At 38.9% G+C, this 26,271-nt stretch overlaps 1 protein-coding gene across 2 annotated transcripts in view; it reads left to right on the forward strand.

Moving 5' to 3' along the window:
• The window catches only part of LOC149017851 (exocyst complex component SEC3A-like), a 69,030-nt gene that overhangs the window by 33,738 nt on the left and 9,021 nt on the right, over positions 1-26,271 (forward strand). For both annotated transcript variants that reach the window (XM_089152183.1, XM_089152182.1), the window contains exons 11-22: positions 6,546-6,674; positions 6,811-6,891; positions 7,004-7,078; positions 7,440-7,613; positions 7,695-7,845; positions 8,495-8,559; positions 9,328-9,498; positions 9,651-9,730; positions 16,544-16,625; positions 17,404-17,501; positions 17,647-17,755; positions 18,036-18,104. In XM_089152183.1, coding sequence (XP_089008309.1) covers positions 6,546-6,674; positions 6,811-6,891; positions 7,004-7,078; positions 7,440-7,613; positions 7,695-7,845; positions 8,495-8,559; positions 9,328-9,498; positions 9,651-9,730; positions 16,544-16,625; positions 17,404-17,501; positions 17,647-17,755; positions 18,036-18,104 — 1,284 coding nt within the window. The remainder of the gene's footprint in view (positions 1-6,545; positions 6,675-6,810; positions 6,892-7,003; positions 7,079-7,439; positions 7,614-7,694; positions 7,846-8,494; positions 8,560-9,327; positions 9,499-9,650; positions 9,731-16,543; positions 16,626-17,403; positions 17,502-17,646; positions 17,756-18,035; positions 18,105-26,271) is intronic.

Raw genomic sequence — 26,271 nt, forward strand, 5'->3', positions numbered from 1 at the left:
TCTAGTTCCTTCAATATGGATTATATCACTTCTCCGAACAGGAGCATTTATAGGTCTCCGTTGAATGTGCCCGTGCCACCTCAAACGACTTTCTCTAAGCTTATCACTTATGGGAGCAACTCCCAGACCAACTCTGATTCTTTCCAAAAAAAATCTATCGCTGCTTCCTGCGCTATCGAGAGAAAAATAAAAAAAGGGGAGAGAAGGCAGAAGTTCTTCAGTTCCGACTGAATTTGCTGCTACTACCTTCGCAGAAGTTCTTCAGTTCTGACTGAAATCTGCTGCTGCTACCATCATTGCTGCCTGTTGCTGCTTCCTGTGCCATCAAGAGAAAAAAAAGAGGAGAAAAAGCAGAAGAAAAGCCACTGTTTCCTGTGCCTCAAATTCTTAACACAACCTATCGTTCTTCAGTTTTTCTGCCTGTTGCTGCTGTTTTCTGCTACTTCAAGAGAAGCCGAACAGAATTGCTGCAATTCATCACCATCGCCATTGCCATCGCCAAGAAGCCAGGTACCCTTCGTCTGGCTTAAACCTCTCTTGTTCCCTTTACACCTTTGTCTTAAAACCAAACCGAACCAAATATTTACACCCTTTGTCTAAAAGTCTTTATATTTAAACCAAACCACACCATATTTGGACCAAACCAAATTATATTTGGTTCTCTTTACATTTAGACCAGACCCAATCAGACTCATTGGTCTTTGGCCGAACCATATGTTTGGTTCTATTGTTTTTTTTTCTTTCTTTTCTACTGTTTTGATATATATATATAATAATATAATATAATATAAATAAAAGAAAAGAAAAGAAAAAAGAGGGGGGGGGGTATTTATAACCTTTTTTAGGTGGTTTGGCTATTGCATTCTGCAACGTTTTAGTTATTTTTCAAAAGGTGAAGACTGAAGAACTGCAAACAATTTTTTCAACATGGCAACTATCGATGGTACTACTGCTCCCACCGACTCTGAACATTACCCCACTCTTCATCCTCTTTCGTTAAGATTTGATGGGACAAATTATTTGATTTGGTCCCGATCTGCTTACTTGACTATTGCTGGAAGAGGACTTGTTGGATACATTACGGGCACCACTATCAAACCTACTACCATAGGCGTTTCATACAGGATAAATGGATCTCGAATGACTCTCTTATTATGTCATTTCTCTTGAATTCCATGATTCCAAATATTGCCCTTGGATATCTATTACTTGATACTGCTGCCCAAATCTGGAAGGCTACTACTAAAACATATGGACAGTTTGGGAATGATGCATAGGTTTATAAGCTACAAAGAAGCTTCATGTGACTACCCAAAAGGAACTGACTGTGGCCCACTATTATGCTGAGTTGCGATCTCTTTGGCAAGAGTTGGATCATTATGGAGATTATCACCCCACTAATCCAGATGATGTGGCGACTTATAAGAAGCACATTGATAAGATTCGAGTATATGACTTCTTGGCAGGTTTGAACGTGGAGTACGATCAAATCATAGTGCAAGTCTTAAGTCGTTCTCCCTTTCCTACACTAGAACAGTCTTATGCTCTTGCTCAGTGTGAGGAAAGTCGTCGATTAGCCATGCTTCATACTCCTATTATGGAAAAATCAGCTTTACAGTTCTGTCGCACTAAATCTGATCTGGCTAAGGAGATTGTTATGTGTGAGCATTGTCACAAACCATATCATACCAAGGCAAATTGTTGGAAACTGCATGGGAAGCCTGCTGATTTTTAGCAAAAACGAGCACAAAGAAAGGGAAAACCAAAGGCTAATCTTTCTGAGACAGTTTCCACCACACCCTCTGCAGACATTGGTTTTTAACAGAAGGAGTTCGCTACTCTGCGACGTATTCAGCAGTCTCTTACTACCGGTACAGCCTCGACCATTGCTTCCTCTGCTACCCATACCAACTCCTACCTTGCTATTTTAAGTAAAACTTTTACAGGCTTTCAAGCTTCTTCAGTTTCTACTCCTTGGATCATTGATACAGGAGCCACAGATCATATTACAGGTTTATCCACCTCTTTCTTACAATATTCTCCAACTTCTGGAAAGGATAAAGTTCGAATTGTTGATGGATCCTATTCTTCCATTGCTATAAAAGGAACCATTCATCATTCTTCATCACTTTCTTTGTCTAAAGTTTTACATGTTCCGTCTTTCTCTACTAACTTGCTCTCTATCACGGGGAAGGAGATTGAACGTTGTAAACTAGACAATGGACTTTATTTGCCCGAGCCAATTGGAGAATCTACGTCTGCTTTGACTACATCTTCTAATCCGGTCCATTCGGTAATATCAGATCTTCATCAGTGGCACTGTAGGCTAGGTCACCCCCTCTAGGAACTCTTAAGAAAATATTTCCTGATTTGGTCTCTTCTTGTAATGAGGATAATTTTTTTTTGTGAAGCCTGCATTTTTGTGAAGCAGACTCGTTATTTACCTTCTCTTCATAATAGAAAACCTATTCCTTTTATGCTAATTCATACTGATGTGTGGGGTCCTTGCCGACGTGTGTCTATTATTGGCCATAGGTACTTTGTTACTTTTATTAATTGTCACTCTCGTTCTACATGGATTTATCTTTTAAAACAAAAAAATGAGATTTTTCGATGTTTTCATAACTTTCATAATATGATTAAAACTCAGTTCAATGCCACTGTGAAGATCCTTCGCAGTGACAATGGCACAGAGTATATTGATGGTGAATTTCAAAGATATCTCTCTGACTCTGTAATAATACATTAGACCAGTTGCGTTGATACGGCTGCCCAAAATGGGGTTGCCGAAAGGTAGAATCGGCATCTCTTAGAGATAGCCCGTTCCATTATGATTGTTATGAATGTACTTGACCAATATTGGAGTGATGCTATACTCACTGCTTCTTACCTTATGAATAGGATTTCCGTAGAAATACTTGGTTTTAAATGTCCTAATGAGATTCTTCAGGGAGCCTCTTCTTTTGTCATTCCCCCAAAGGTTTTTGGATGCGTGTGTTATGCCAGAATCACAGCCCACCAAAGTAAGCTGGCTCCCCGCGGCCTATGCTGCATATTTTTGGGGTATACTTCTACTCAGAAAGGGTACAAATGTTATCATCATTCTTCCAGGAAAACCATTGTATCCATGGATGTAATTTTTTATGAGTTTTGCCCTTACTATACACCTCTCCAGTGGGAGAGTCCTAGAGGAGAGGTGTTCTTTCCGACTTTAGATCTTCCTATCACACACCAACACAACTTAAAACTCCCAGAAGAGTTTCTTGACCAGGGGAAAACTTTGGCCAGTATAATTGAGGACTCTAATCCTCCCCCTTCGATTTCTGAACCATGTGAAGAACCTAGCCAGGGGGAGACCACTCTTGTGAGACACACTATTTGGGTCTTTCAAAACCAGATTGACCAGAATAAGGAGGTACAGACTTATCAGAGGAAGAAATACAACCGGCTAAAGCAGGTGGAGAAAGGTGATATGTTACCACTTCAGTCTCCTGCTCCAGAATCAGATTTTACTGCTCCTCTTAAGGTATCTTCTTCTGATCTTCCTATTGTTGTTAGAAAAGGGGTCAGATCTTGTACTCAACATCTCATAGCTAAATATGTTTCTTATAACTCTTTGTCTGACTCCTACCGTGCTTTTATATCCTCTCTGTCATCTGTATCTGTTCCTAAAAGTTGGCAAGAAGCCTATGCTGATAAGAGATGGAAGGCAGCTATAGTAGAGGAAATGCAGACAATGAAGAAAAATGACACTTGGGAGCTGGTTACATTTCCTCCAGAAAGAAAACCAGTGGGCTGCAAATGGGTATTTGTGGTTAAACAAAATATGGATGGATCAGTCAACAAGTTGAATGCTAGACTAGTTGCAAAGGGGTTTACCCAGACCTATGGGATTGATTATCAGGAGACCTTTGCCCTTGTTGCAAAACTAAACACGGTCAGAGTTCTGTTGTTTGTAGCTGTGAACAAAGACTGGAACTTGCACCAACTAGACGTAAAGAATGCCTTTTTACATGGGGAGTTAGCAGAAGAGGTCTATATGGAAATCCCACATGGTTTCTCCAATGACAATACTATAGGGAAAGTTTGTCGGTTGAAGAGGTAAATTTTTGGGTTAAAACAGTCTCCTAAATGCTGGTTTGGACGCCTCTTGAAGGTAATGACTTCTATTGGGTACAAGCAAAGCAATACTGATCATACACTATTTGTCAAAAAGTCAGGTACTAACATCACACTTCTCATTGTTTATGTGGACGATATTGTCATCACAGGGAATGATGGTGGAGAAATTCAAAAGTTGAAAGACTTTCTTGGCAGAGAGTTTGAAATTAAAGATCTAGGGAAGTTATAGTATTTCTTAGGAATTGTGGTGGCTCGATCAAAGAAAGGTATATTCCTATCCCAAAGAAAGTATGTCCTAGATCTATTATCAGAAGTGGGAATGTTGGGGTGTAAAGCAGTTGATACCCCTATTGAAGCTTGGAGCTAAATTTATAGAAAAAGAGGGAGAACCATGGACAAAGGAAGATACCAAAGGTCTGGTAGGGAAGCTTATTTAACTTGTCCCACACAAGTAGCAGCATACACCGATGCTTAGGCTGGATCTTCAGACAGTGAGCCAATTCATGCATGATCCATATTTGGAGGGGGGGGCGGTGGGGGGGGGGGGGGGGAGGGGGGGGGGGGAGGGGGAGGGGGTCCCCCCCCCCCCCCTCCTCACCGAGGAGCCACCCCCCCGCGGGGGGGGGGGGGGGGTTTGGCGCGGGGTGGTTTTTTGGTGTTTTTGTCCCTTTGTTGGAGGTAATCTAGTTACTTGGAGAAGTAAGAAACAGAATGTGGTAGCTTTATCTAGTATCGAAGCTGAATATAGAGCTATGGTTCGTGGAGTTTGTGAGCTACTATGGTTGAAAGGCTTGCTGCAAGATATTGGAGTCCAAGTTCCAAACCCTATGATGTTATATTGTGACGACAAGGCTGCTATTAGTATTGCTAATAATCCGGTGCAACATGATCGAACTAAACACATTGAAATTGACAGGTTTTTTGTTAAAGGAAAGTTGGAACAAGGACTTATCTGCATGCCTTTTGTAAGATCTGGAGACCAAGTAGCAGATGTTTTCACTAAGGGTTTGAAAGAAAGAGATTTCCTTTCTATTGTAGGCAAGTTGGGCATGACTAATATCTATGCCTCAACTTAAGGGGGAGTGTAGGATTCTACTAGGAGTCCAATTAGAGTTTGTATAGGAGTTAAATTAGAGTTTGTATTCATGTAAAATTCTATTCCTTGTAATAGTATACTTTCCACTTAATTATAAATAGGGGGCTTGAGATCATGGATCAATAAGCCATTCTGCCAAACATTGTGTTTCACAACAGAAATATTCATCACCAAACCCCCAAAGAGGAGGGGGTAAAAGACGTTTCTTTTTGGGGGTGGAGGGGTGGAATTCCTAGGACAAGAGGGCTGGGGATAAAGGTCGATACAAGCATCTAGCCCTAAGAAAGAGGGTTAGAAGATGTAAAAAGCATAACATCTGAACCGTAGAATCCAAGAATATTCCTATTCCTGGGAGCCATGGGGGAGCATGTGAAGCCTGGAGATGATGTTGAAGATGATGGCTTTCCAATCTTGGGGGGTAGTCAAATTGGCAAGGGATGGTCACCTAAGGAAGCATGAGGTCTTGAGTTAGACTCCTCATATCCTTGGGGCTACTTATATAAGGTTGTTTGGTGCCCTTCACAACCTTGAGTGAAACTTAAATGGTATTCGTTCAACCCTGGTGTTCTCTAATGGTGATTCTCTCAAGAATATTGAATTCCCACTAAGAAGAGAAATTAAAATAAATCTAGGGAAAAGGTTCTTCAAGCCCACTGTGGCGCCTAGCTCTCTCTCTCTCTCTCTCTCTCTCTCTCTTTTCAGATGAAGTGACCTGTCTACCTTCCATGTACAAAACTATTCTATCGTTCCTCATTGGTCCACTACCTATGCTGCTTGTTTAGGGAGTGGTCTGCCATAAATTTAATGTTCACTACTGAATAAAGATGTACATGTCTTCCTAAGTTGACTGGCTTCTTGGTGGGACAGGTTGGGGCCTAGAAAAGAAATCCACTTTCTTTTCTTATATAATCTATATTTCATTAGGTCTGTTTCTGCACGTTAGTAATCCATGCAGGACGCTGAAATAGTTAAATTCATAGACAATTGTTTAGCACTTCTTTTGTATTCTGCTAATTGGTAAAGTGTTTCCTATTTACTGCAGTTGCTTTATGGCTCTGTGTTTTTGATGTATGAATGTGCAGACATATTGGTTTATTTCTTGTGTCACTTCCAAATTTATTCCTTTATGATCTGTTAATCACTGATGAGTTGGCGGAATCTTTTGTGCTGAAAAATCTTTGGTTATTTGGGAATTATGTCATGAATGTTGTAGAATTTCTTTATTGATCATAGAAGTTGCTCAGGAACTTGATTGGCTCCTTTTTGAATTTCATTTTCTGAATGAATCTTTCAAGGTATGGTCTTGTTAAATATGAGAGTGCTTCAGGTTAGAGAAAAGCGCGCGGAGCTTGAAAAATTGAAAACAACATTTGTACGTAGAGCTTCTGAATTCTTGAGAAGTTACTTTGCCAGTTTGGTGGATTTTATGATAGGTGATAAGAGTTATTTTTCGCAGGTATATCCTTCACTCAAAATGCTAATGTATTCCTAATGACTTATGAAAGTTTTGATCTTTAATTTTTTTTAGTTAACTTTTTTTTTTGGTGGAGTGGTGAAGTTCTGATTTCTGCTTATCTTCTTCACTATGACAGCGGGGACAGTTAAAGAGACCTGATCATGCTGACCTGCGGTACAAATGCAGGACATATGCACGCCTTCTGCAACATTTAAAGGTCTCACCTTAGAATGGAGACTGATCTTATATTGAGTTTCCAATACTATTGGTTTATTCTCTTTATGATTCTGTTTTTTCTTTTTTTTTTTTTTCCTTCCTATTTTTACCAGAGCCTTGATAAGAATTGCTTGGGCCCATTGCGGAAAGCTTATTGTGGCTCCCTTAATTTGCTTCTTCGCCGAGAGGTATAGTTTAACTTAATGCAATTTGTCTGATGCGCTCTTCTGATTTGTTTTGTGTTGTGATATTAAACATAACATGATTGCCACTTCTGGAAAACTCCTGCTCTTCTTACCATTACCTTTTGTGTATCGACCTTGAAGTGTATTTGGCCTAATAGAACTTTGTCCTGGCTGTAGTTCCTATTATTTCATTCCAATTGCCCTTTATGTTATTTCCTGTTGCTAAATTGCAAAATAAATGTCATGAAATAATTTATAGTTGTCCTGTACCTGAGACACCTGATGTTGATTTTGAGAATGTTTGTTGTCTTAGAGAATGCAGTAACATCATACTCTGTTGTTGATAGTCTATGATTGTTTACAGGCCCGAGACTTTGCCAATGAGCTTCGTGCTAGCACAAAGGCATCTAGAAATCCAACAGTCTGGCTTGAAGCATCTGCAGGTTCCAATCAGACTTTGAACAATGCAGACACATCTAATGTTTCTGATGCATATGCCAAGATGCTTACAATTTTTATACCGCTCCTTGTAGATGAGGTTATATCCCAGATACTGTGCCTTAATTTAAAAAAATTCTCTCCTGATATTTGAGATCTGATAAATTTTCTGAAATGTCAGAGTTCATTCTTTGCACATTTCATGTGCTTTGAAGTTCCTGCACTTGTTCCACCTGGAGGTCCTGCCAATGGGACCAAGAATGAATCTAATGATGATGTAAACGATGATGATTTGGGCATCATGGACATTGATGACAATGACAACAAAGCTGGTAATTTTTCTTATGTGTTCTTTGGCAATGTTCAAAATGTCATCTCATCTTGGTGTCTCGACAAGATTGGGACAACCGAGGTTTTGCCAGAATCTCGGCAAAACTTGGTACAATGATGTGCCATTTTGTGGTTGAGTGTTTCAGTGGGTCTTGGGTGGTTTTTTGTTCTGATTTTTTATGAACAACATAATTTGAGGCCAATATGGCAATGCTATTTTAACAGAAACTTTAAACCATATGCAGAATTGTGGATGAAACTGGATCTCATGTATTTTCACAAATCTAAACTTGGATATACAAGAAACATTGAAACTTGCATTAAAATACAAGAACAAATACTGAGTAGTCAAATCTCAATTATAAGTAGAAATTACAAATCACAATTTATACTCCACAACTCCCTAAAATTTTCAAAATTTTATTGAAATTTCGGTGATATTTCGTTGAAACTGAATCTTGTTTCAGACCATGTTCTGTCTAACCAAGGCTGAGATGGCCAAGATTTCACGTGAAATCTTGCAACATTTTGAACCATGTTCTTTGGTAGGAACTCTAGGAACTCAACATAGTGAAAATTTGCGATAATGTTTTCTTTTTATTTTAGTGAGTGAAACTACTTGATAGAGCTCTAACATGATTCACTTAGCAGGTAAAACTTCCGGAGAGCTGGGAACATTAAATGGATGTCTTCAGGACTTGCTTGATGGGATCCAAGTAATGTTTGCATCATGGGCACTGTCATATTTGCTGTTTTCAAGTTTTTGTTCCCTGATTATGATTACCTATTGGTCGTGGCAATGTGGTATAAGTAAATATTTGATTTTACATAAAAAAAATGCTTTACTATTAGGTTAGTTTTCGTTTATTGAGAAGTGGGTGTGTTATACAAATGCATGAGAAATCCTCACCATTGTGAAAATGAACCTCATGTGCACAAAAAGGGGGGAAAAGAAGAATGTAGCAAGTGCATGAGGAACCCACCATGTTGGGTTCTGGGTAGGTAATAATTTTGCAGCCTTACCTTGCTTCCTCAAATAGGCTGTTTCCGGACTCAAATCTGTGACCACTCCACTGGTTAGAATGAACTCTCTGACTCAAACCTCGTCTATAGTGGTTTAGGTTTGAACCTTACACCACCAAAGAAAAGGGTTGCCAAAACCCAAAAGATTCCTAGAGTGGATACTTGTACATCCCCCCAGAAAGAAAAAGAGAGAAAAAAAAAAAAAAAAAAAAAAAAAAAAAGGAAAAAGAAAAGGAAGGCTGGTTTTAGGAAGTAAACATTATTAGATAACATGGTATTTGATCCGGATATGCGCAACTGTCTTTCTCATGTGATTTTGGTGGGCTGGCTTCACTTGTAAATTATTTAAACTTATTGTTGCCTAGGTTCAGCGATATTTGGTTGTTTCTAATGTTTTGTCCTTCTGGGGAGTTTCAATAGTTTTTACTGGTGCAGTATTTTCTGTTTCTATTCATTTTCAGGAAGATTTCTATGCTGTGGTGGATTGGGCATACAAGATTGATCCTTTACGCTGCATATCAATGCATGGGATTACAGAGCGTTATCTTTCTGGCCAGAAAGCTGATGCAGCAGGATTTGTACGCCTTTTGCTTGATGCCCTAGAGTCAAGAATTTCGATGCAGTTTAGCCGGGTAAACTTTGGCCTTTATGATAAATTATTACGTGGTTCTCTTCTTGATTTTTTTGATGTGATGACTTCCACCGTTCTTCCTGACTATTCTGATGCAGCTGGTTTTGTACATCTTCATGATAAATTATTACTTGGTCTCTTCTGTATTTGTAGTTTGTTGATGAAGCTTGCCACCAGATTGAGAGGAATGAGCGCAATGTTAGGCAGATGGGTGTGTTGTCTTATATCCCAAGGTAAGTTGTTTTTGCATCAAATAGGAGAACTCTCAACTAGATATATGTAGTGATGCGATCTGGTATGGTAACTGTTGTAATTAAGTAGCTTAATGTTTGGAATTCTTGCATCAAATGGGTGCAACTTGGGCTGTGGGAACTCTGCTGATGAGTGATGACCGCATCTTAACTAAGATGCAGTTGCTTTGTAGTTTCTTAACCATAGGTTTCGCTGACTGTGGTGTTAAGCAACTACATCCACCTCAAGTTTGAATTGGTTTTTGTTTATTCTATGCAAGGTTCAAGATCTTGCTCTTGAGGGCAATCTCAGCCTTGAGAAAAAGTGAGATCTCACTCAAGATCTGGTTTTTTTTGGGCCAACTCAAGTGAACTCGAGGGCCCATCTCGGGGAGTTTTAAAGGTTAGGTTGCTCTCAGAGGTGATATTTAGCCTATTTTATGCCTTCTAAACACACTAGTGGCATTAGATTTGTGAAAAGACAATCCTAGGTATGAGTGCTAACTCGACCCTAAATTTGAAATCAAAATGTTGCTTGAATGAACGTGCGAGGTTAAAACAGGAAATATAGAAGCATTAGGACATAGAAATGAAGAGGAAGCGATAACATACATCAAATAACTTAAATACCAACTGAATTCCATCCAAATGAATAAAATAGATCATCACATTATCGACTCTCGAGAATACAATAATTCAACCATCATAAGTTAATAACAAAAGTGTTGGGTATGGCTTATGTAGAAGCCTTACATAACATTTTGGGTTGAGCCCATGAATAGGTCGTAGCGTTGGTTGAAGAACTCCTTTAAATGGCCTTGTTTGATCTTCCTTTCTTGATGTAAATGTGCTAAACCTTGCTGGTTAGGATCCGATATCAGTCTGGCAAAACATGAGGTATGTTTGCATTCGACGAGTTGGGTGGTGAGAGAGGTTGAGATCTTGATCTGTCTCACACGAAATCTGGTTTTTAAAAGAAGGGATGGACCAAGATCTGGGGTTAAAGTCAAACTGAGATCTCAGTCGAGTTGGGGTATTACGTGAGACTCAACTGAGATCTCGTCTAGAGACCTCACAATAGTGAGATCTCGCGAGATCTTGAACCATGCTTCTATGACATATGCATGCGTGACGCATGGATGGAGTTAGATTCATCATTTAGGCTGTCTGTTTGATTCTTACAGTGTGTCCCTGCAAGAACTCAGCCTGTCAAATTGTCCAAGGTGGCCTATGAGTTCACCCTTGTTCAGCCTTAGGTTTGAATGCCTTGACTGATCTTTGGTTTGGGTCAGATTATGAAACAACTATTCTATTTTTTCGGCTTCATGTTGAGCTTGGCATATTCCTTGGTTTAACTTTTGCAGTAGGTTGTCCCTACTTTTCAGATTTGCAGCTATGCAAATCATTTTGTACAGTTTAATTTATTGTCGATCTCTATGAGAATCTTGAAATGCCAAACTTCTTATTAATGTAAGACAAGGTTACCGGTCCCAATCAACCCACAAATTCAAAGTAGCAACTATGCCAAAAATTTGAGATGTTAATTTTTCAACCAAAACCAGCCTGTTGAATGTCTCCAATGTTGGGTCAAATGAAGTTGATGTTGAAGTGAAGCAAGCCAAAATTTTGATCGATTTATGATGGCTAGAAGATGGTATGTGAAGGTGACACCAAAATTGAAGGTTTAGGGTTTTAAGGTTCTTAGGGGTTTGGGGGGTTAGGGTTAGGAGTTAGGGGGTTCAAGATTAGGAATTTAGGTTTTAAGGTTTAGCGTTAGGGTTAGGGGGTATAGGTTTAGTGGTTTAGGGATTTAAGCTTTAGGGTTTAGGGCTTTGAGGATTTGGATTTAGGGTTTAGGGTTTTAAGGATAGGGTTCTAAGGTTTTTGGTTCTAGGGATTTTAGGGGTTAGGGTATATGGGTTAGGTGTTTATGGTTTGCATTTAAGGGTTCAGGGTTTAAGGGTTTTAGGTTTAGGAGTTTAGAGTTTGGTCTTTAGGTTTCAGGGTTTTAGCGTTTAGTCTTTAGTGTTTAAGTCTTTGTGGTGGGAGTGCAACCTTAGGAGATGGACCTCCAGATCTCGTTCCCTTGACTTGATTTGGAATGCCATATGCTTTGATGTCTCTTTTAGGCTTCAGTCTTATCCCTAGCTCCCGGTAGTTGATATGCCACAGAACATGCTCACTATTGTATCCTGGGGTCTCAGCTCCCCTTTCTAGTCTTCTTCTTGAAGACTGGTCCCCCTCTCCCTTTCTCCCCATTTGTACATTCTTGTTGCAGTTTAATTTTAGTTATTGATTCATAAAAAAAATATTTCGCAAATTTTTAATATATTTTTTTCAAACCCATATCAGCATATTTTTTTTCTTGTTTTGATTTTTTTTTTTTTTTGAAATTGAATAGCATTAATTTTTAGTGTCATGTTGTAGGCAAGGTTTCAAAACTTGTTTCATCTTAGTGTTCCAATCCTACTGAGATAACCAAAATTTTGAGATTTCATTAAAACATGGTCTTTTGTTGCCAATTTTTTGTGGGTAATTTCAGTTAGTTTAAAGCCAAATGAAGGCTCGGAGCTTCATGCAAGCAGCTTGAATGAGTTTATTGCAGAAATAGTTGCCTAAATTGGTGTTTTGTATTCACACTCTTGATTGGTAGTATATTATTGAATCCTTTCCCATAGTTACATATTTATACATTGCTCAAGTACTTAAGGTCGGAAGGTCAGAGATTTCGCGACGTGAGATCTCACTTTGGTTTGGCGGGACGAGATGCTGGTTGATAATAGAAAAGTCCTCCTACTCGATCGGTCTAGTCAAGATCTCAATCCAACCCATTTTTTTTTTCTTTTTTTAAAAACTTGATCAAGTCAAGGCGAGATCTATTCTCGTCTCGACTCTCTCTTTCTCCTCTTGCCTTCTATCTCAACAACGTGCTCCAAAGGGTGATTTTGGCTAGATTTTTTACCTGATTCTTGTCGGATCTTCACCTGCAACTTTCCTAAGCAAGGTTTAGCACATTTACACCAACAAAACAAGAGCTGCTGATAGAGGACCTGTAGGGTGTGGTCGTGGTGCTAGTGGTGGTGCTGATAGTGGAGGTGAGCCTTGATTGATTTGATATCACCTTCTTCTGTTATGTTCTTATGAATGTATGGTTTATGAACTTATGATGGTTGTACTATTATATTCTAGAGTTTAGAATGATAAGGTTATATTGTACTTGTGTGGATGGAATTCTAAACAATTTAACTTATTTGATGTATCTATCTCTTGGTTTTCATTTAAATGTCCTAATGGTTTTAACCTTATATGTTCATTCTTGCAGCATTTTAGTTTCAAACTTAGGTTCAATTTAGAATTCATACATAATGTTTTCTAAGGCCACTAGTGTGTTTAGAATGCCTAAAATAGCTAAATGCCAACTCTCAATGCATCATGACCCTTAGAACCCCCCCCCCCCATGTATTGGGGATGGATGTACAACTATGAAGAACACAAGCAACATACACACGAGGAATTTTACATGATTCAGCAAGATTGCCTACATCCTCCAGAGAGAGATAGAGTTTCCACTATTCTTGAAAACCTTACCACTCACACCTCACAAAGTGCTACCCATTGCTTGCTCCCTGATGCAGAATTGAAGACATTTGTGAGAAAGAAAACACCAAATGGGTTAAGCCCCATCAAAGGCCTAAGGATATGACCCAAATCAGCCCATGAATTTCATGGGCTAGGATTGTTTTAGTGGGTTAAAGTCAGGCACATGTTATGACCTTTATGGGCTAGACCTAAGCCAAGTCTAGTCTTTGATATTTTCATCAAAGTCAATAAAAGGGACTATAGTTTGAAAATAAGGAACTCTTATCAAAAGGGGTTTTCTTTTGTCAAGAATTAGGTAGTGGTTGAGTCATCAAGAGGTGGATGTTAGCTAGTGGTTGGATGTTGTACTTTTATGTGTTGTCTTATAAAATGACTATATAAAGGGACTAATGTAAGAGGGTAGAACTCACTCATCATTTGAAATCAAGTTTTTTGTTAGCCTTTCTTCTCTATGGAAAAACCTTTTGTTTGATCAAGGTAGGTTGATGTCCAATCCAATTGATCCACCTTGCGGTGTGAAGCCTAGGTGTTATTTTCCTGTCCTTGTTCTCTCATTTTTGCTAGATCATTCCCTCACTTCTCCATCTAGCAATAAGCTCATCAAGCTTTAAAACTTTCATTTCAGTTACTATCCTTTTCTTGAAGTACAAATCTGTTCCTATTGTTCTAATCTTATCCTAAAGTTATCATTGTGGTATCACTCTAGATTTTAGGTTTGATTCAAATCTGATTTTCATATTATCCTTTAATCTATCAAATCTGAAACTCATTCCGTGGGAAAAGATCTTGTTTGGATACTGTTTTGATCATTCAAATATAGTACTACATTACTCGCCATCTCCTCCTAGGATGGATGCTTTTCTGGGTTATCCAATCGAGACTCGTTGTAGCAAAACCCAAAACCTTAATCCCTAGATAATTACAATTTTATCCATGTATAAGTAATTGGCCCAAAACCCTATTCCAATTACAAATACAACTGAACTATAAATATATGGACCTGCAAAATACAAAACACCCAAAGCCAACACGATGGCCCTGAGTTCACTCTAGTAGGGCTATTGAGAGTTACCATATCTTGTTTGAGATCTCCATTTTTTCAATGGTCAGATTGCCCTTGAGATCTTGAACCTTGCAAGGTTACAAATAATAGACAATTTAAAGTTTTAAGCAAGTAATGAATTGAATGGTTAGTACTTGTTTTAGGAGAACCATAATTATTAAATTGAAGGACATCATCATGTCATACTCTCCTGAAGTCTTAATACAGTTGTTTAGTACTTAGCTAAAGTTTGATGGAATAATTGGTGGTGTTTTTTTTTGTACCTATCATATAGATTATCAATATGTGAAAAAACCACTGATTCATAATGATACAAGTCATATGATGCCATTGGTAGCATGTATGGCTGGTTGGTTGGGTACGAGAGATGTTTTCCATAAAAGTCGATTATTTACATCCCTTTGAGTGGGAGTCACGCTTAACTACCAATTTTCTTGAGATCTCAACTGAAATTTCAACCAAATTTTTTACATTTTTATTTAGAAGTATTTCGCTTCGGCCTAGTCAAAAACTTCAAAATTTTTTGAGGAGATTTCCTTGAAATTTTGAACCATGATTAAGAGAGAAAAAAAGGAAAAGAAGAAGAAGAAGAAGTCGATGATAACTATAAATCAAGGGAAGAAATGGGTTGTGGGTTATGGATTAACTACTTTTACAATCATCGAACAAGACCATGGGAAATTTCGTGTAAAGTTGGGAAATTTTGTGGTAACCTGAGACTTTTTCCTGCAAGTTTCATAACTTCCACAAATTTTCAATAATTTTGTTTCTTTCATGTTTCCCCAAATATCATGACAAATACCCCCTCCATTAGGATTTCCCTATCCAGATTGCGTATTCCCTCAGAGTGGTTATCTTAGGCATGTTGATGACCAGACTTGTAAAGTTGCAGTTGTCGATTACCTTGACAATCATAGGCATAAAATGTCTTGGGATGTCTATGTTTGCTGGTTAGAGGAGAGGATGTTATATGTATAGTACTACTTAGTTCTCAGGATGGATCCACCGAGAAACTCCTCTTGGCACTGAGTTGTACTTTCCTTTCATTGTTAGTTACTTTGTATTTGATGTTTTGAAGTTAGAAATTATATATTGAATGTTATGTACTTAAGTAGTTAAGTTTATAGTGCACTTCTCGGACAACTCTACATTGATGTAATGTACATTAAATGACATATCTACATTGATATTTTTAGCAAAATACGTGTGCCAATGTGTTCTTTATACTCTAATTAGCTTAAATTCAGAGTGCCACCTTAAAATACTCCTTAATATCTATCGAAACTTGCACAAAAAAGTCCTAAGCTTCCTCAAAATTTCCTAGTTTCCCACCTAGGTTTTCCATTTTCACCCAGTCGAAACTTGAGTTTCCCTCGAATTTTTTTCTATGGTAAGTTTCCCATTTTCACCTGGTCAAAACTTGAGTTTCCCTTGAATTTTTTTTCTATGACTGTAAGAGAACCATAACCGAGAAGAAAGTAGAAAGTTGAAAACGTGGGTGGAGGGGAAGAGAAGAAGAAAAACGATAGTAGAATATTATGTGCTAGAGAATTATCTCCAGTTCACTTATATTACTTATAAGGTGAATGGATTACTGACACCTATCAAGGGAGGTAAAAGGTGAATAAGAGAAATTTCAATATTCTAGACTATGAACTAGTCCCTAAGGAACTGTTGCACATAACACAAAGTCCAACAGTACCAGTGCCTCTTATTTCCCCTTCACTCCCTTCTCTGCAAATCCAGCAACAGTAAATTTTTTTTTCTCTGGTGCTCTATCCATTCTCTCTGAAACTTTATCCTGTCACAACTCACGACCTTTGGCTTCATGTGCAATTTTCTTTGACTGTTCAAAGGGTTCATGCTATTTCATTGGGTTAAGTTGAAACTGTTAAAAGGATCCAAGTTTCAGTTTTGATTTTTATGGTGTAGAGAAACCTTGCCCTAAAAACTGTGGTCATGTTGATAGGTGAGGTTCTTTCTTATCATATTGTGATCTCGTATGATTTGCGTTTCTTTCATGTAGTTAGTTAAATATTTCAGAATCTAGTTTCTTAAAATGGCTGAGGTAATCTTTGATTCTTCATATATTGCTTTGTGTCCAACTCTCAGTCACTGCTGATTTGTTTCAAAGTTTCACCATTTCTTTGTAGATTTGCAACCCTTGCAACACGTATGGAACAATATATACAAGGGCACTCGAGGGACTTGGTTGATCAGGCTTACACAAAACTTGTAAGTAATCATATCATGTTTTTTGATATGTAATTTTTTCCTCACTATTATGTCTTTCTCCATTTGTTGAATTCAAAATAAAATTGGATTAAGATTAATGATCGATTGGATGTACTGCATTAATTGGACAAGGTTGAGAATTATTGTGAGAGGATTGACAATTCTGTTCAGTGGTGTATGGACAGCTCATTTGCCAAATGATACCATGATCTAAATAAAAATTAGTAATGTGTTTACTCGAGTATTATCAGATCAGGTTACAGCTGACAGACTTGCAACTGGAACCAATCATTTGGCGGAGCTTTAGTTAGGGAAAGATGGCTATTAACATGCTAATAAAAAGGAGACATCCACTAGTTGTTTTAGCTGTAACAGTATAAGGTCTACTGCCACCAGGTTATAAATCCTCTTCATCACGTCCTCCCTGTCTTAAGCTCCTAAAAACACCATTCTTTATTCCTCTTCATTACAACATAACAGGATACATGTGAAATATTTCTTTTTGTGGGTCTGGTTTGGGGTCAAGGGCCACATTCTTTTTATAGCTCCTCCAAATCTGGGTTGGAATTAGATTGTCCAATCCTCCATACAATGATGATATCATGATGGATCAGATGGTCCACCATATAAAGATCTTGCATTGGTCCCGGATGATCCCTGTTTGAGTCAATGGTTTGGACTAGGAGTTTGCTGATCCTGGAAATGGTCTATTTTGGCATTGGTATTGAATTAATTATTCTGATATCCAAGCTTACATGATAGGGTACCCTTTGTACAGGTTAGCGTAATGTTTGCGACATTGGAGAAAATTGCACAAACTGATCCAAAATATGCTGACATTGTGCTTTTAGAAAACTATGCAGCATTCCAGAACAGGTACTCCAAAAAAAAAAAAAAAATTATTTTCTGTTTTTAATTTATTGAGTTATTGAGGCTATCTTTAGATTCAGTTGGTGAGTTTTTGGTTCTGTTCCAAAACAAGTATCATTTGTGAATGCTGATTAGAAATGGTTGTTTGCAGCCTTTACGACCTAGCCAATGTTGTGCAAACACTTGCGAAGTTCTATCACCAGGCAAGTGAAGCTTATGAACAGGCTTGTACACGTCACATCCATATGATCATATATTATGTAAGTACTCTGTTCCCATTATTGTCTTTCTTGTCTATTGGTAATTATGACTTCTAGTCGTAGGTGTCAAGGTTTTGCCTCAGAATCCAGGTGCCTTGCTCGCCGACTTGCCCTGTGGGTGTCCAGGCCCACTTCAATGTGCCTAGATGCCTTGATGATTATGCTCCTAAATTTAGGTGCTTTCTTGTAAGGAATTTGTTGGAACACCATTAACTTTGCTTTTTGTGGCGGCTTTGCTGTGGTGCTATGAGGATGGTTTTTCACATTGTTTTATATGCAGCAATTTGAAAGACTCTTCCAGTTTGCTCGAAAAATTGAAGAATTGATGTACACGATCACACCAGAGGAGGTTAGTAAATAGTGCAACATTTTTTTTTTCCTATGAAAAGTGTAGCATTGTTTTTATTTGTTTATTTATTGTTTTGTAAATAAACTGTATATGAATAGCCTAGAAGCTTCTGTGTTTTCAACTTCTATTTGTATGCTTCCATGATGTAGCTCATCATGCTGCTGCTACTACTACTACTACTACTATGATGACTTTGTGTGGGTTCTTGTGATAGTGAAATTTTTTTGCATTCTTATCCATGTAAACTTAACTGAGTAAGACATCCTAGCCACCTGCAGTTGTCTGCCTGCTCCATCATTTGTATGCTTCCATAATACAGCTCATCATGCTGCTGCTACAAATACTATGATGAATTTGTGTGGGTTCTTCTGATGGCAAAGAAATTTTACGTTCTTATCCATGTAAATTGTAAGCTCATATCACTAAGGCATCCTAGCCACCTGCAGTTGTCTACCTTTTCCGTCATTCCTTTCTGTTTAAGTCTCTTTATCATCTTTCCGTCATTCCTTTCTGTTTAAGTCTCTGTATCATCAATTTGTTATAAGAGCTCAGGGCATTACTCCTTAAGAGTTATGTCATTTCTCTCCCTTTTTCAAAATCTCTAATTGTCACTTTCTTTTTTATAAGCTTTTCTGATTTGACCTAAAACATGGATATAAAGCAGGAAAATGGGATTCACCTCATTACTTTAGTTAGAGACTTAAGAGTCCTATTTTGGGTCAGTTCCTTAATTTTACTAGTTTCCTAGTCAGATTGTGTTCTGTTTTATACTTATATTGCTAGTTAAGGATTGGGGTAGGCTTTTTGTTTGAAGTGTTTAAGTCTGTTTTTCAGTCTTCTGTGGAGGTTTGTACAAGGTGTGGCTAACTGGCTACAGCCTTGTAGACATTGTTGTCTTCCTTTGTCCAGTGGTTCTCCCTCTTTCTCCTTAAGTTTAGCTCTAGCCTCAATGTAGGTATCAACTGCTTTACACCCCAACATTCCCACTTTTGATAGTAAATCTAGGACATACATCCTTTGGGATAGGTATATACCATTCTTTGATCGAGCCACCTCAATCCCTAGGAAGTACTGTAACTTCCCTGGATCTTTAATCTCAAAGTCTTTACCAAGCAAGTCCTTCAACCTTTGAATTTCCTTACCATCATTCCCTGTGATGACAATATCGTCTACATAAACAATGAGAAGTGTGATATTGGTACCTGACTTCTTGACAAACAATGTATGATTAGTATTGCTTTGTTTGTACCCAATAGAGGTCACTACCTTCAGGAGGCGTCTAAACCCAGTATCTAGGAGTCTGTTTTAACTCATAAATTGATATCTTCAGCTGACAAACTTTTCCAGCAGTGTTGTCATTAGAGAAATCATGTGGGATTTCCATATAGACTTCTTCCTCTAACTCCCCATGCAAGAAGGCATCTTTACGTCTAGTTGGTGCAACTTCCAGTCTTTGTTCACAGCTATAGACAATAGAACTTTGACAGTGTTTAGTTTTGCAATAGGGGCAAAAGTCTCCTGATAATCAATCCCATAGGTCTGGGTAAACCCCTTTGCAACTAGTCTAGCCTTCAACCTGTTGATTGATCCATCTATATTTTATTTAACCACAAACAACCATTTACAACCCACGGGTTTTTTTCTTTCCTGGAGGAAGTGTAACCAGCTCCCAAGTATAATTTTTCTTCATTTTTTGCATTTCCTTTACCATAGCTGCCTTCTATCTCTTATCAGCATAGGCTTCTTACCAATTTTTAGGAACAAAACCAGATGATAGAGAGATATAAAAGTACAATAAGTGTCAAACAAAGAGTCATAAGGAACATATTCAGCTATATGATGCTGAGTACAAGATCTGACTCCTTTTTTAATAGCAATAGGAAGATCAGAAGAAGATACCTCAAGGGGAACAATATAATCTGATTCTGGGAGCAGGAAGATGAAGTGGTAACGTGTCACATTTCTCCACGTGCTTTGGCTGATTGTAATTCTTCCTCAGAGAAGTTTGCACCTCCTTATTCAGGTCAATTTTGTTTTGAAAGACCTCAATAGTGTGATTTACATGAGAGGTCTCCCCCTGACTAGGTTCTTCACATGGGTCAGAAAACAGAGGGGGAGAATTAAAGTCCTCAGGTATACTGGCTAAGTCTCCCCCTAGTCCAAAAACTTTTATTGAACTCCTAAGTTGTGTTGTGGTAGTGTGTGAGAGTCTATGTGTGAAAGGAAGGTCTAGAGGTGGAAAAAACACCTCTCCTCTAGGACTTTCCCCCTAGAGAGGTGTATAGTAAGGGTAAGACTCATTAAAAAGTACATCCATGGACAATGGTTTTTCTGGAAGGAGGATGATAACATTTGTACCCTTTTTGAGTAGGCATAATACCCCAGAAATATGCAGCGCAAGCCGTGGGGAGCCAGCTTATTCTGGTGGGCTGTGATTTTGGCATAACACACATCCAAAAACCTTTGGGGGAATAACAAAAGAAGAGGCCCCCTAAATCTTTTCATTAGGACATTTAAAACCAAGTATCCTGCTGGACATCCTATTAATAAGGTAAGAGGCAGTGAGTATAGCATCACTCTAGTATTGGTCAGGGACATTCATAGCAATCATAATTGAATGAGCTATTTCTAAAAGATGCTGATTCTTCCTTTCGGCAACCCCATTTTAGGCAGCCGTATCAATACAACTAGTGTGATGTATTATGCCAGAGTCAAAGAGATATCTTTGAAATTCACCATCAATATATTCTATGCCATTGTCACTGCGAAGGATCTTCACAGTGACATTGAATTGAGTTTTGATCATATTATGAAAATCATGAAAATATCGGAAAATCTCATTTTTTTGTCTTAAAAGATAAATCCATGTAGAACGAGAATGACAATCAATAAAAGTAACAAAGTACCTATGGCCTGATAAACACCTTGGCAGGGTTGCCACACATCAGTATGAATTAGTACAAAATGAATAGATTTTATATTATGTAGAGAATATAAATAAGTAGAATGAGTCTGCTTCGCAAAAATGCAGGCTTCAAAAAAAAATTCATCCTTGTTACGAGAAGAAACTAAGTTAGAAAGGAAAGAAACATGACATGGTTCGGTTAGGTCTATGTAGGTTTTTCTGTTGGAAGAAGAAGAATTTCTGGTTTTCTGGTTTTCAGCTCTCAGGCGATGAAGGTAGCAGGTCAGTGATGGGCTGTGGGAGGGTAGAAGGTAACAGGCGATGGGTGCTGGTGGTTAATGCGATGATTGCGATGATGGTAAGGGTAGAAAATAGGGAAAATTTGCTGGAAGAAGAAGAAGTTTATGGTTTTCTGGTTTTATGGTTTTCAGGTTTCAAGCAACAAAGGTAGCAGGTCAGCAATGGGCTGTGGGAGGGTAGTAGCAGCAGTGATGGTGGTTGCTGTAGAGAGAGAGAGAGAGAGAGAGAGAGAGAGATTGCGATGGAGAAGAAGATCTGGTGACAGTGATTTCAGGTCAGCGATGGGCTGTGGGAGGGAAGTAGTAGCGGCAATGGTGGATGCTGAATTGAGAGAGAGAAAATCAATTCCCCCCCCCCCTTCTTTCTACAGTCCTAATCGATCATTGGCTGTGATACCATGTTGAGACAATTGATTATGATAGAATGGCTTAATAGATCAGCGTGATCTCAAGCCCTTTATTTATAAGAAGGTGAAAAGAGAACTATTACTTAAATACCCTTACTTGGGTAATAAGAAAATAGAAAATTACACGAACTAAAACTCTAATAGAATTGAACTCTTAGGGGAACTCAACCAACAAAATGTCCTAATGAGATTCTCCAGAGAGCCTCCTTTTATGTTATTCGCCCAAAGATTTTTGGATGTGTGTGTTATGGTAGAATCACAGCCCACCAGAGTAAGTTGGCACCATGCGCCTACGCTGCATTTTTCTGGGGTATTCTGCCACTTAGAAAGGGTACAGATGTATTATCCTTCTTCTAGGAAAACAATTGTCTCCATGGATGTAATTTTTATGAGTCTTGCCCTTATTATACACCTCTCCAAGGGGAGAGTCCTAGAGGAGATGTGCTCTTCCCAACTCTAGACCTTTCTATCATACCACTACAACACAACTTAGGAGTTCAAGAAGTGTTTTTTGACCGGGGGAGACTTTGGCTAGTATACTTGAGGACTCTAATTCTCCCCCTCCGTTTTTTGAACCATGTGAAGAGCCTAGTTAGGGGGAGACCACTCCTGTGAAGCACGCTATTGAGGTCTTTATAAACTAGATTGACTAGAATAAGGAGGTGCAAACTTATCAGAGGAAGAATTACAACTGGCCAAAGCAGGTGGAGAAAGGTGACATATTACCACTTCAGTCTTCTGCTCCAGAATCAAATTCTGTTGTTCCTCTTGAGGTATCTTCTTCTGATCTTCCTATTGCTATTAGAAAAGGAGTCAAATCTTGTACTCAACATCCTATAGATGAATATGTTTCTTATAACTCTTTGTTTGACTCTTACTGTGCTTTTATATCCTCTTTATCATCTATATCTATTCTTAAAAGTTGACAGAAAGCCTATGCTGATAAGAGATGGAAAGTAGGTAGAGGAAATGTAGGCAATGATGAAAAATGATACTTTGGAGCTGGTTACACTTCCTCCAGGAAAAAAACTTGTGGGTTACAAATGAGTGTTTGTGGTTAAACAAATATGGATGGATCAGTCATTAGGTTGAAGGCTAAACTAGTTGCAAAGGGGTTTACCCAGACCTATGGGATTGATTATCATGAGACTTTTACCCCTATTATGAAACTGAACACTGTCAGAGTTCTGTTGTCTGTGACTGTGAACAAAGACTGGAACTTGCACCAATTAGACGTAAAGATTGCCTTCTTACACGGGGAGTTAGAGGAAGAAGTCTATATGGAAATCCCACATGGTTTGTTCGATGACAATACTGCTGGGAAAGTTTGTTGGTTAAAGATGTTGATTTATGGGTTAAAGCAGTTCCCTAGATGCTGGTTTCAATGCCTCCTGAAGGTAATGACTTCTATTGGGTACAAGCAAAACAATGTTGATCATACACTATGTGTCAAGAAGTCAGGTACTAACAACACACTTCTCATTGTTTGTGTGGACGATATTGTCATCACAGAGAATGATGGTGAAGAAATTCAAAGATTGAATGACTTTCTTGGTAGAGAGTTTGAGATTAAAGATTTAGGGAATTTACAGTACTTCTTAGGGATTGAGGCGGCTCGATCAAAGAAGGGTATATTTCTATCCCAAAGAAAGTATGTCCTAGATTTATTACCAGAAGTGGGAATGTTGGGGTGTAAAGCAGTTGATACTCTTATTGAAGCTAGAGCTAAACTTAAGGAAAAAGGGGGAGAAGCAGTGGACAAAGGAAGATACCAAAGGCTGGTAGGGAAGCTTATTTACTTGTCCCACACCAGGCCAGACATCACTTAGGTCGAGATAGTGAGCCAGTTCATGCATGATCCATATTTAGCTCACATGAATACCAGAATATTGTAGCATTTGAAGGGAACTCCTGGAAAAGGGATACTTTTGTCACCCACTGATAATCTAAGAGTAGAAGCATACACTGATGTAGACTGGGCTGGATCGCCTGATAGGAAGTCAATTATAGATTATTGTACCTTTGTTGGAGGTAATCTAGTTACTTGGAGAAGTAAGAAATAGAATGTGGTGGCTTTATCTAGTACCGAAGCTGACTATAGAGCTATGATTTGTAGAGTCTGTGAGCTACTATGGTTGAAAGGCTTGCTAGAAGATATTGGAGTCCAAGTTTCAAACCCTATGATGCTATATTGTGCCAACAAGGCTGCTATTAGTATTTTTATAATAATCGTGTACAACATGATCGAACTAAGCACATTGAAATTGGCAGGTTTTTTGTCAAAAGAAAGTTGGAACAAGGGCTCATCTGCATGCCTTTTGTGAGGTTTGGAGACCAAGTGGCAGATATTTTCACTAAGGGTTTTAAGGAAGGAGATTTCCTTCCTATCATACGCAAGTTGGGCATGACCAATATCCATGCCACAACTTGAGGGGGAGTGTTGGTTGGGTTCTACTAGGAGTTCAACTCTTAGAGTTTTTGTTCATGTAAATTTTTGTTTCTTGTTACCCAGTTGAGGGTATCTATGTAATTGTATTATTTCCACTTTATTATAAATAGAGGGCTTGAGATCACACTGATCAAGAGTGCCATACTATCGACATTGTGTTTCTCGACATAGATGTAAGACCAGTCTTGCGATTGGCTTTATAGAAGAAGGCAACATTGCGAAGGGTCCATTAGAAAGATGGATTGATTGAGAAGCCTAGGGCTATTGTACCATGTTGTATGATTCATGCATAGGCCCCACTGGGGTATTTATATTTGCAAACTGAGTATGTCCTACTCTGAGTGGAAAAGAATTACAAAAACAAGTAGGAATGGAAAACCTAATCCTAGATTGATTAGGAAACTAGTCTTATACAGAATAGGAACCAAAATAGAAAAAATAAGAAAACAAAAACTAGGATTTTTAAAGAGGAGTCCTATCCTAGTTAGGAAACCTTAGTCCCTTTCACAACAACGCCATACCAAGGCATCACTTAGAATGCCAAGGCAACACTTTACATAACAAAGCGCATGCTTTCTTGTTTAGAGAAAAGAGCGACATTGCTTTACCCTTGTAATCCACAATGCCTAGGCGAGGTTTGAGATCTATTAAGAAGAATACTCATTAAAGGAACCGTGTGGGTGCTAATGATCTCCTTGTTTTTTTTTTTTTGGATGAATAAATAATCTATTAAAGAGACGAAAATAGAATACAAAAATCACAGACAAACATCAGCTGGAAGGGGAGGTTTGGGTGTTGAGACCCCAGGACACAACAATGAGCCTGTTCCTTGGGGAATCAACAACCGGGGGGAGGGGAGAGGATGGAATCCTAGCTGAAACATCAAAATAAATAGCATTCCAAATGGTATCAATAGAGCGGGATTTGGAGTTCCAACGCCTGAGATTACGCTCCCACCATAGATGATGAACTGTGGCACCAAAGACTAGCTTACCAATACGATCGCAAATAGAGGTACTGCGAATTTGCTCAGAATCCAAGACCAGTCACGTGTAAACCCAAATGAACGACGGGAACGGGGCCAAATGTAACTGAGGGCTTTTCTCCACAGGGCACTAGATAAAGGGCAGGAAAAGAACAAATGCTCAGTGTCCTCAATACCATTCCAACAAAGGATACAATTTGGGTTCACCGGGATTTGGCGGGAAATTAGGAAAGACTGTGTTGGCAGGGCTAGGTTTAAAGCTCTCCAGAGGGTGAGGGAATGACGGGGAATATGACCTTTAAACCATACTAGAGGAGGCCATGGAGGGGCTGGGGAGGGGGAGCGAAGGAGGTTCCAGGCCGAAGCCGTAGTAAAGGATTTGGAAGTGGGGGACCAGATTATAGTATCTTGAGGGAGGGGGTAAATAGGGGGGAGGGAATTCCAAACTTGCGTGAGACTATAGTGCGGGGTAGGGACCCAAGAACCATTGGAGATAAACTCCGAGAGCAAAGTGGATTTGGGGATTCGGGATTCATAGACTGTGCGGGCGGGAAAGAGAGAGAGGAGGATACCCATCGGATGCCACGGATCTTGCCAGAAAGAAGTGGAGGAGCCAGAGGAGATGTGGGTGGTGATGGCCGAAAGAGCACGGGGACGGAGAAGGAGGAGTTTCCTCCAAGACCATGAAGGATTAGAGGGGATAGAGACAGTCCAAAAGGAGTTGGATTTGAGAAAATATGAGTGGACCCAATTGACCCAAATGGAATCTTCCTTGGTGATGATTTTACAAATGAGTTTGAGCAAAGCAGCGGTGTTAACCTCTTGAATCCTACGGATTCCTAGGCCTCCCTCAGATTTGGGCCGACAAACCTTGGACCAGCTTATGGGATGAAGGAATCGGGAGGATTCCTGGCCCTTCCAGAGAAAGGCACAGAAGAGAGATTCCATTGCAGATGAGATGGCTTTAGGGATCGGGAAAATACCACACCAGTAAAGGTAGGAAGATTGGAGCACAGACCGGATGAGCTCAACCCTACCAGCATAAGAGAGAAGCCGGCTTTTCCAAAGTTGGAGGCTTTTCCGAATGTTATCCAACATAGGGGTGCAATGATGACGAGTAAG

The sequence above is a fragment of the Hakea prostrata genome, chromosome 4, assembly GCF_041222555.1.
Source record: "Hakea prostrata isolate BN-2017 chromosome 4, UWA_Hpros_2, whole genome shotgun sequence".
NCBI lineage: Eukaryota > Viridiplantae > Streptophyta > Magnoliopsida > Proteales > Proteaceae > Hakea > Hakea prostrata.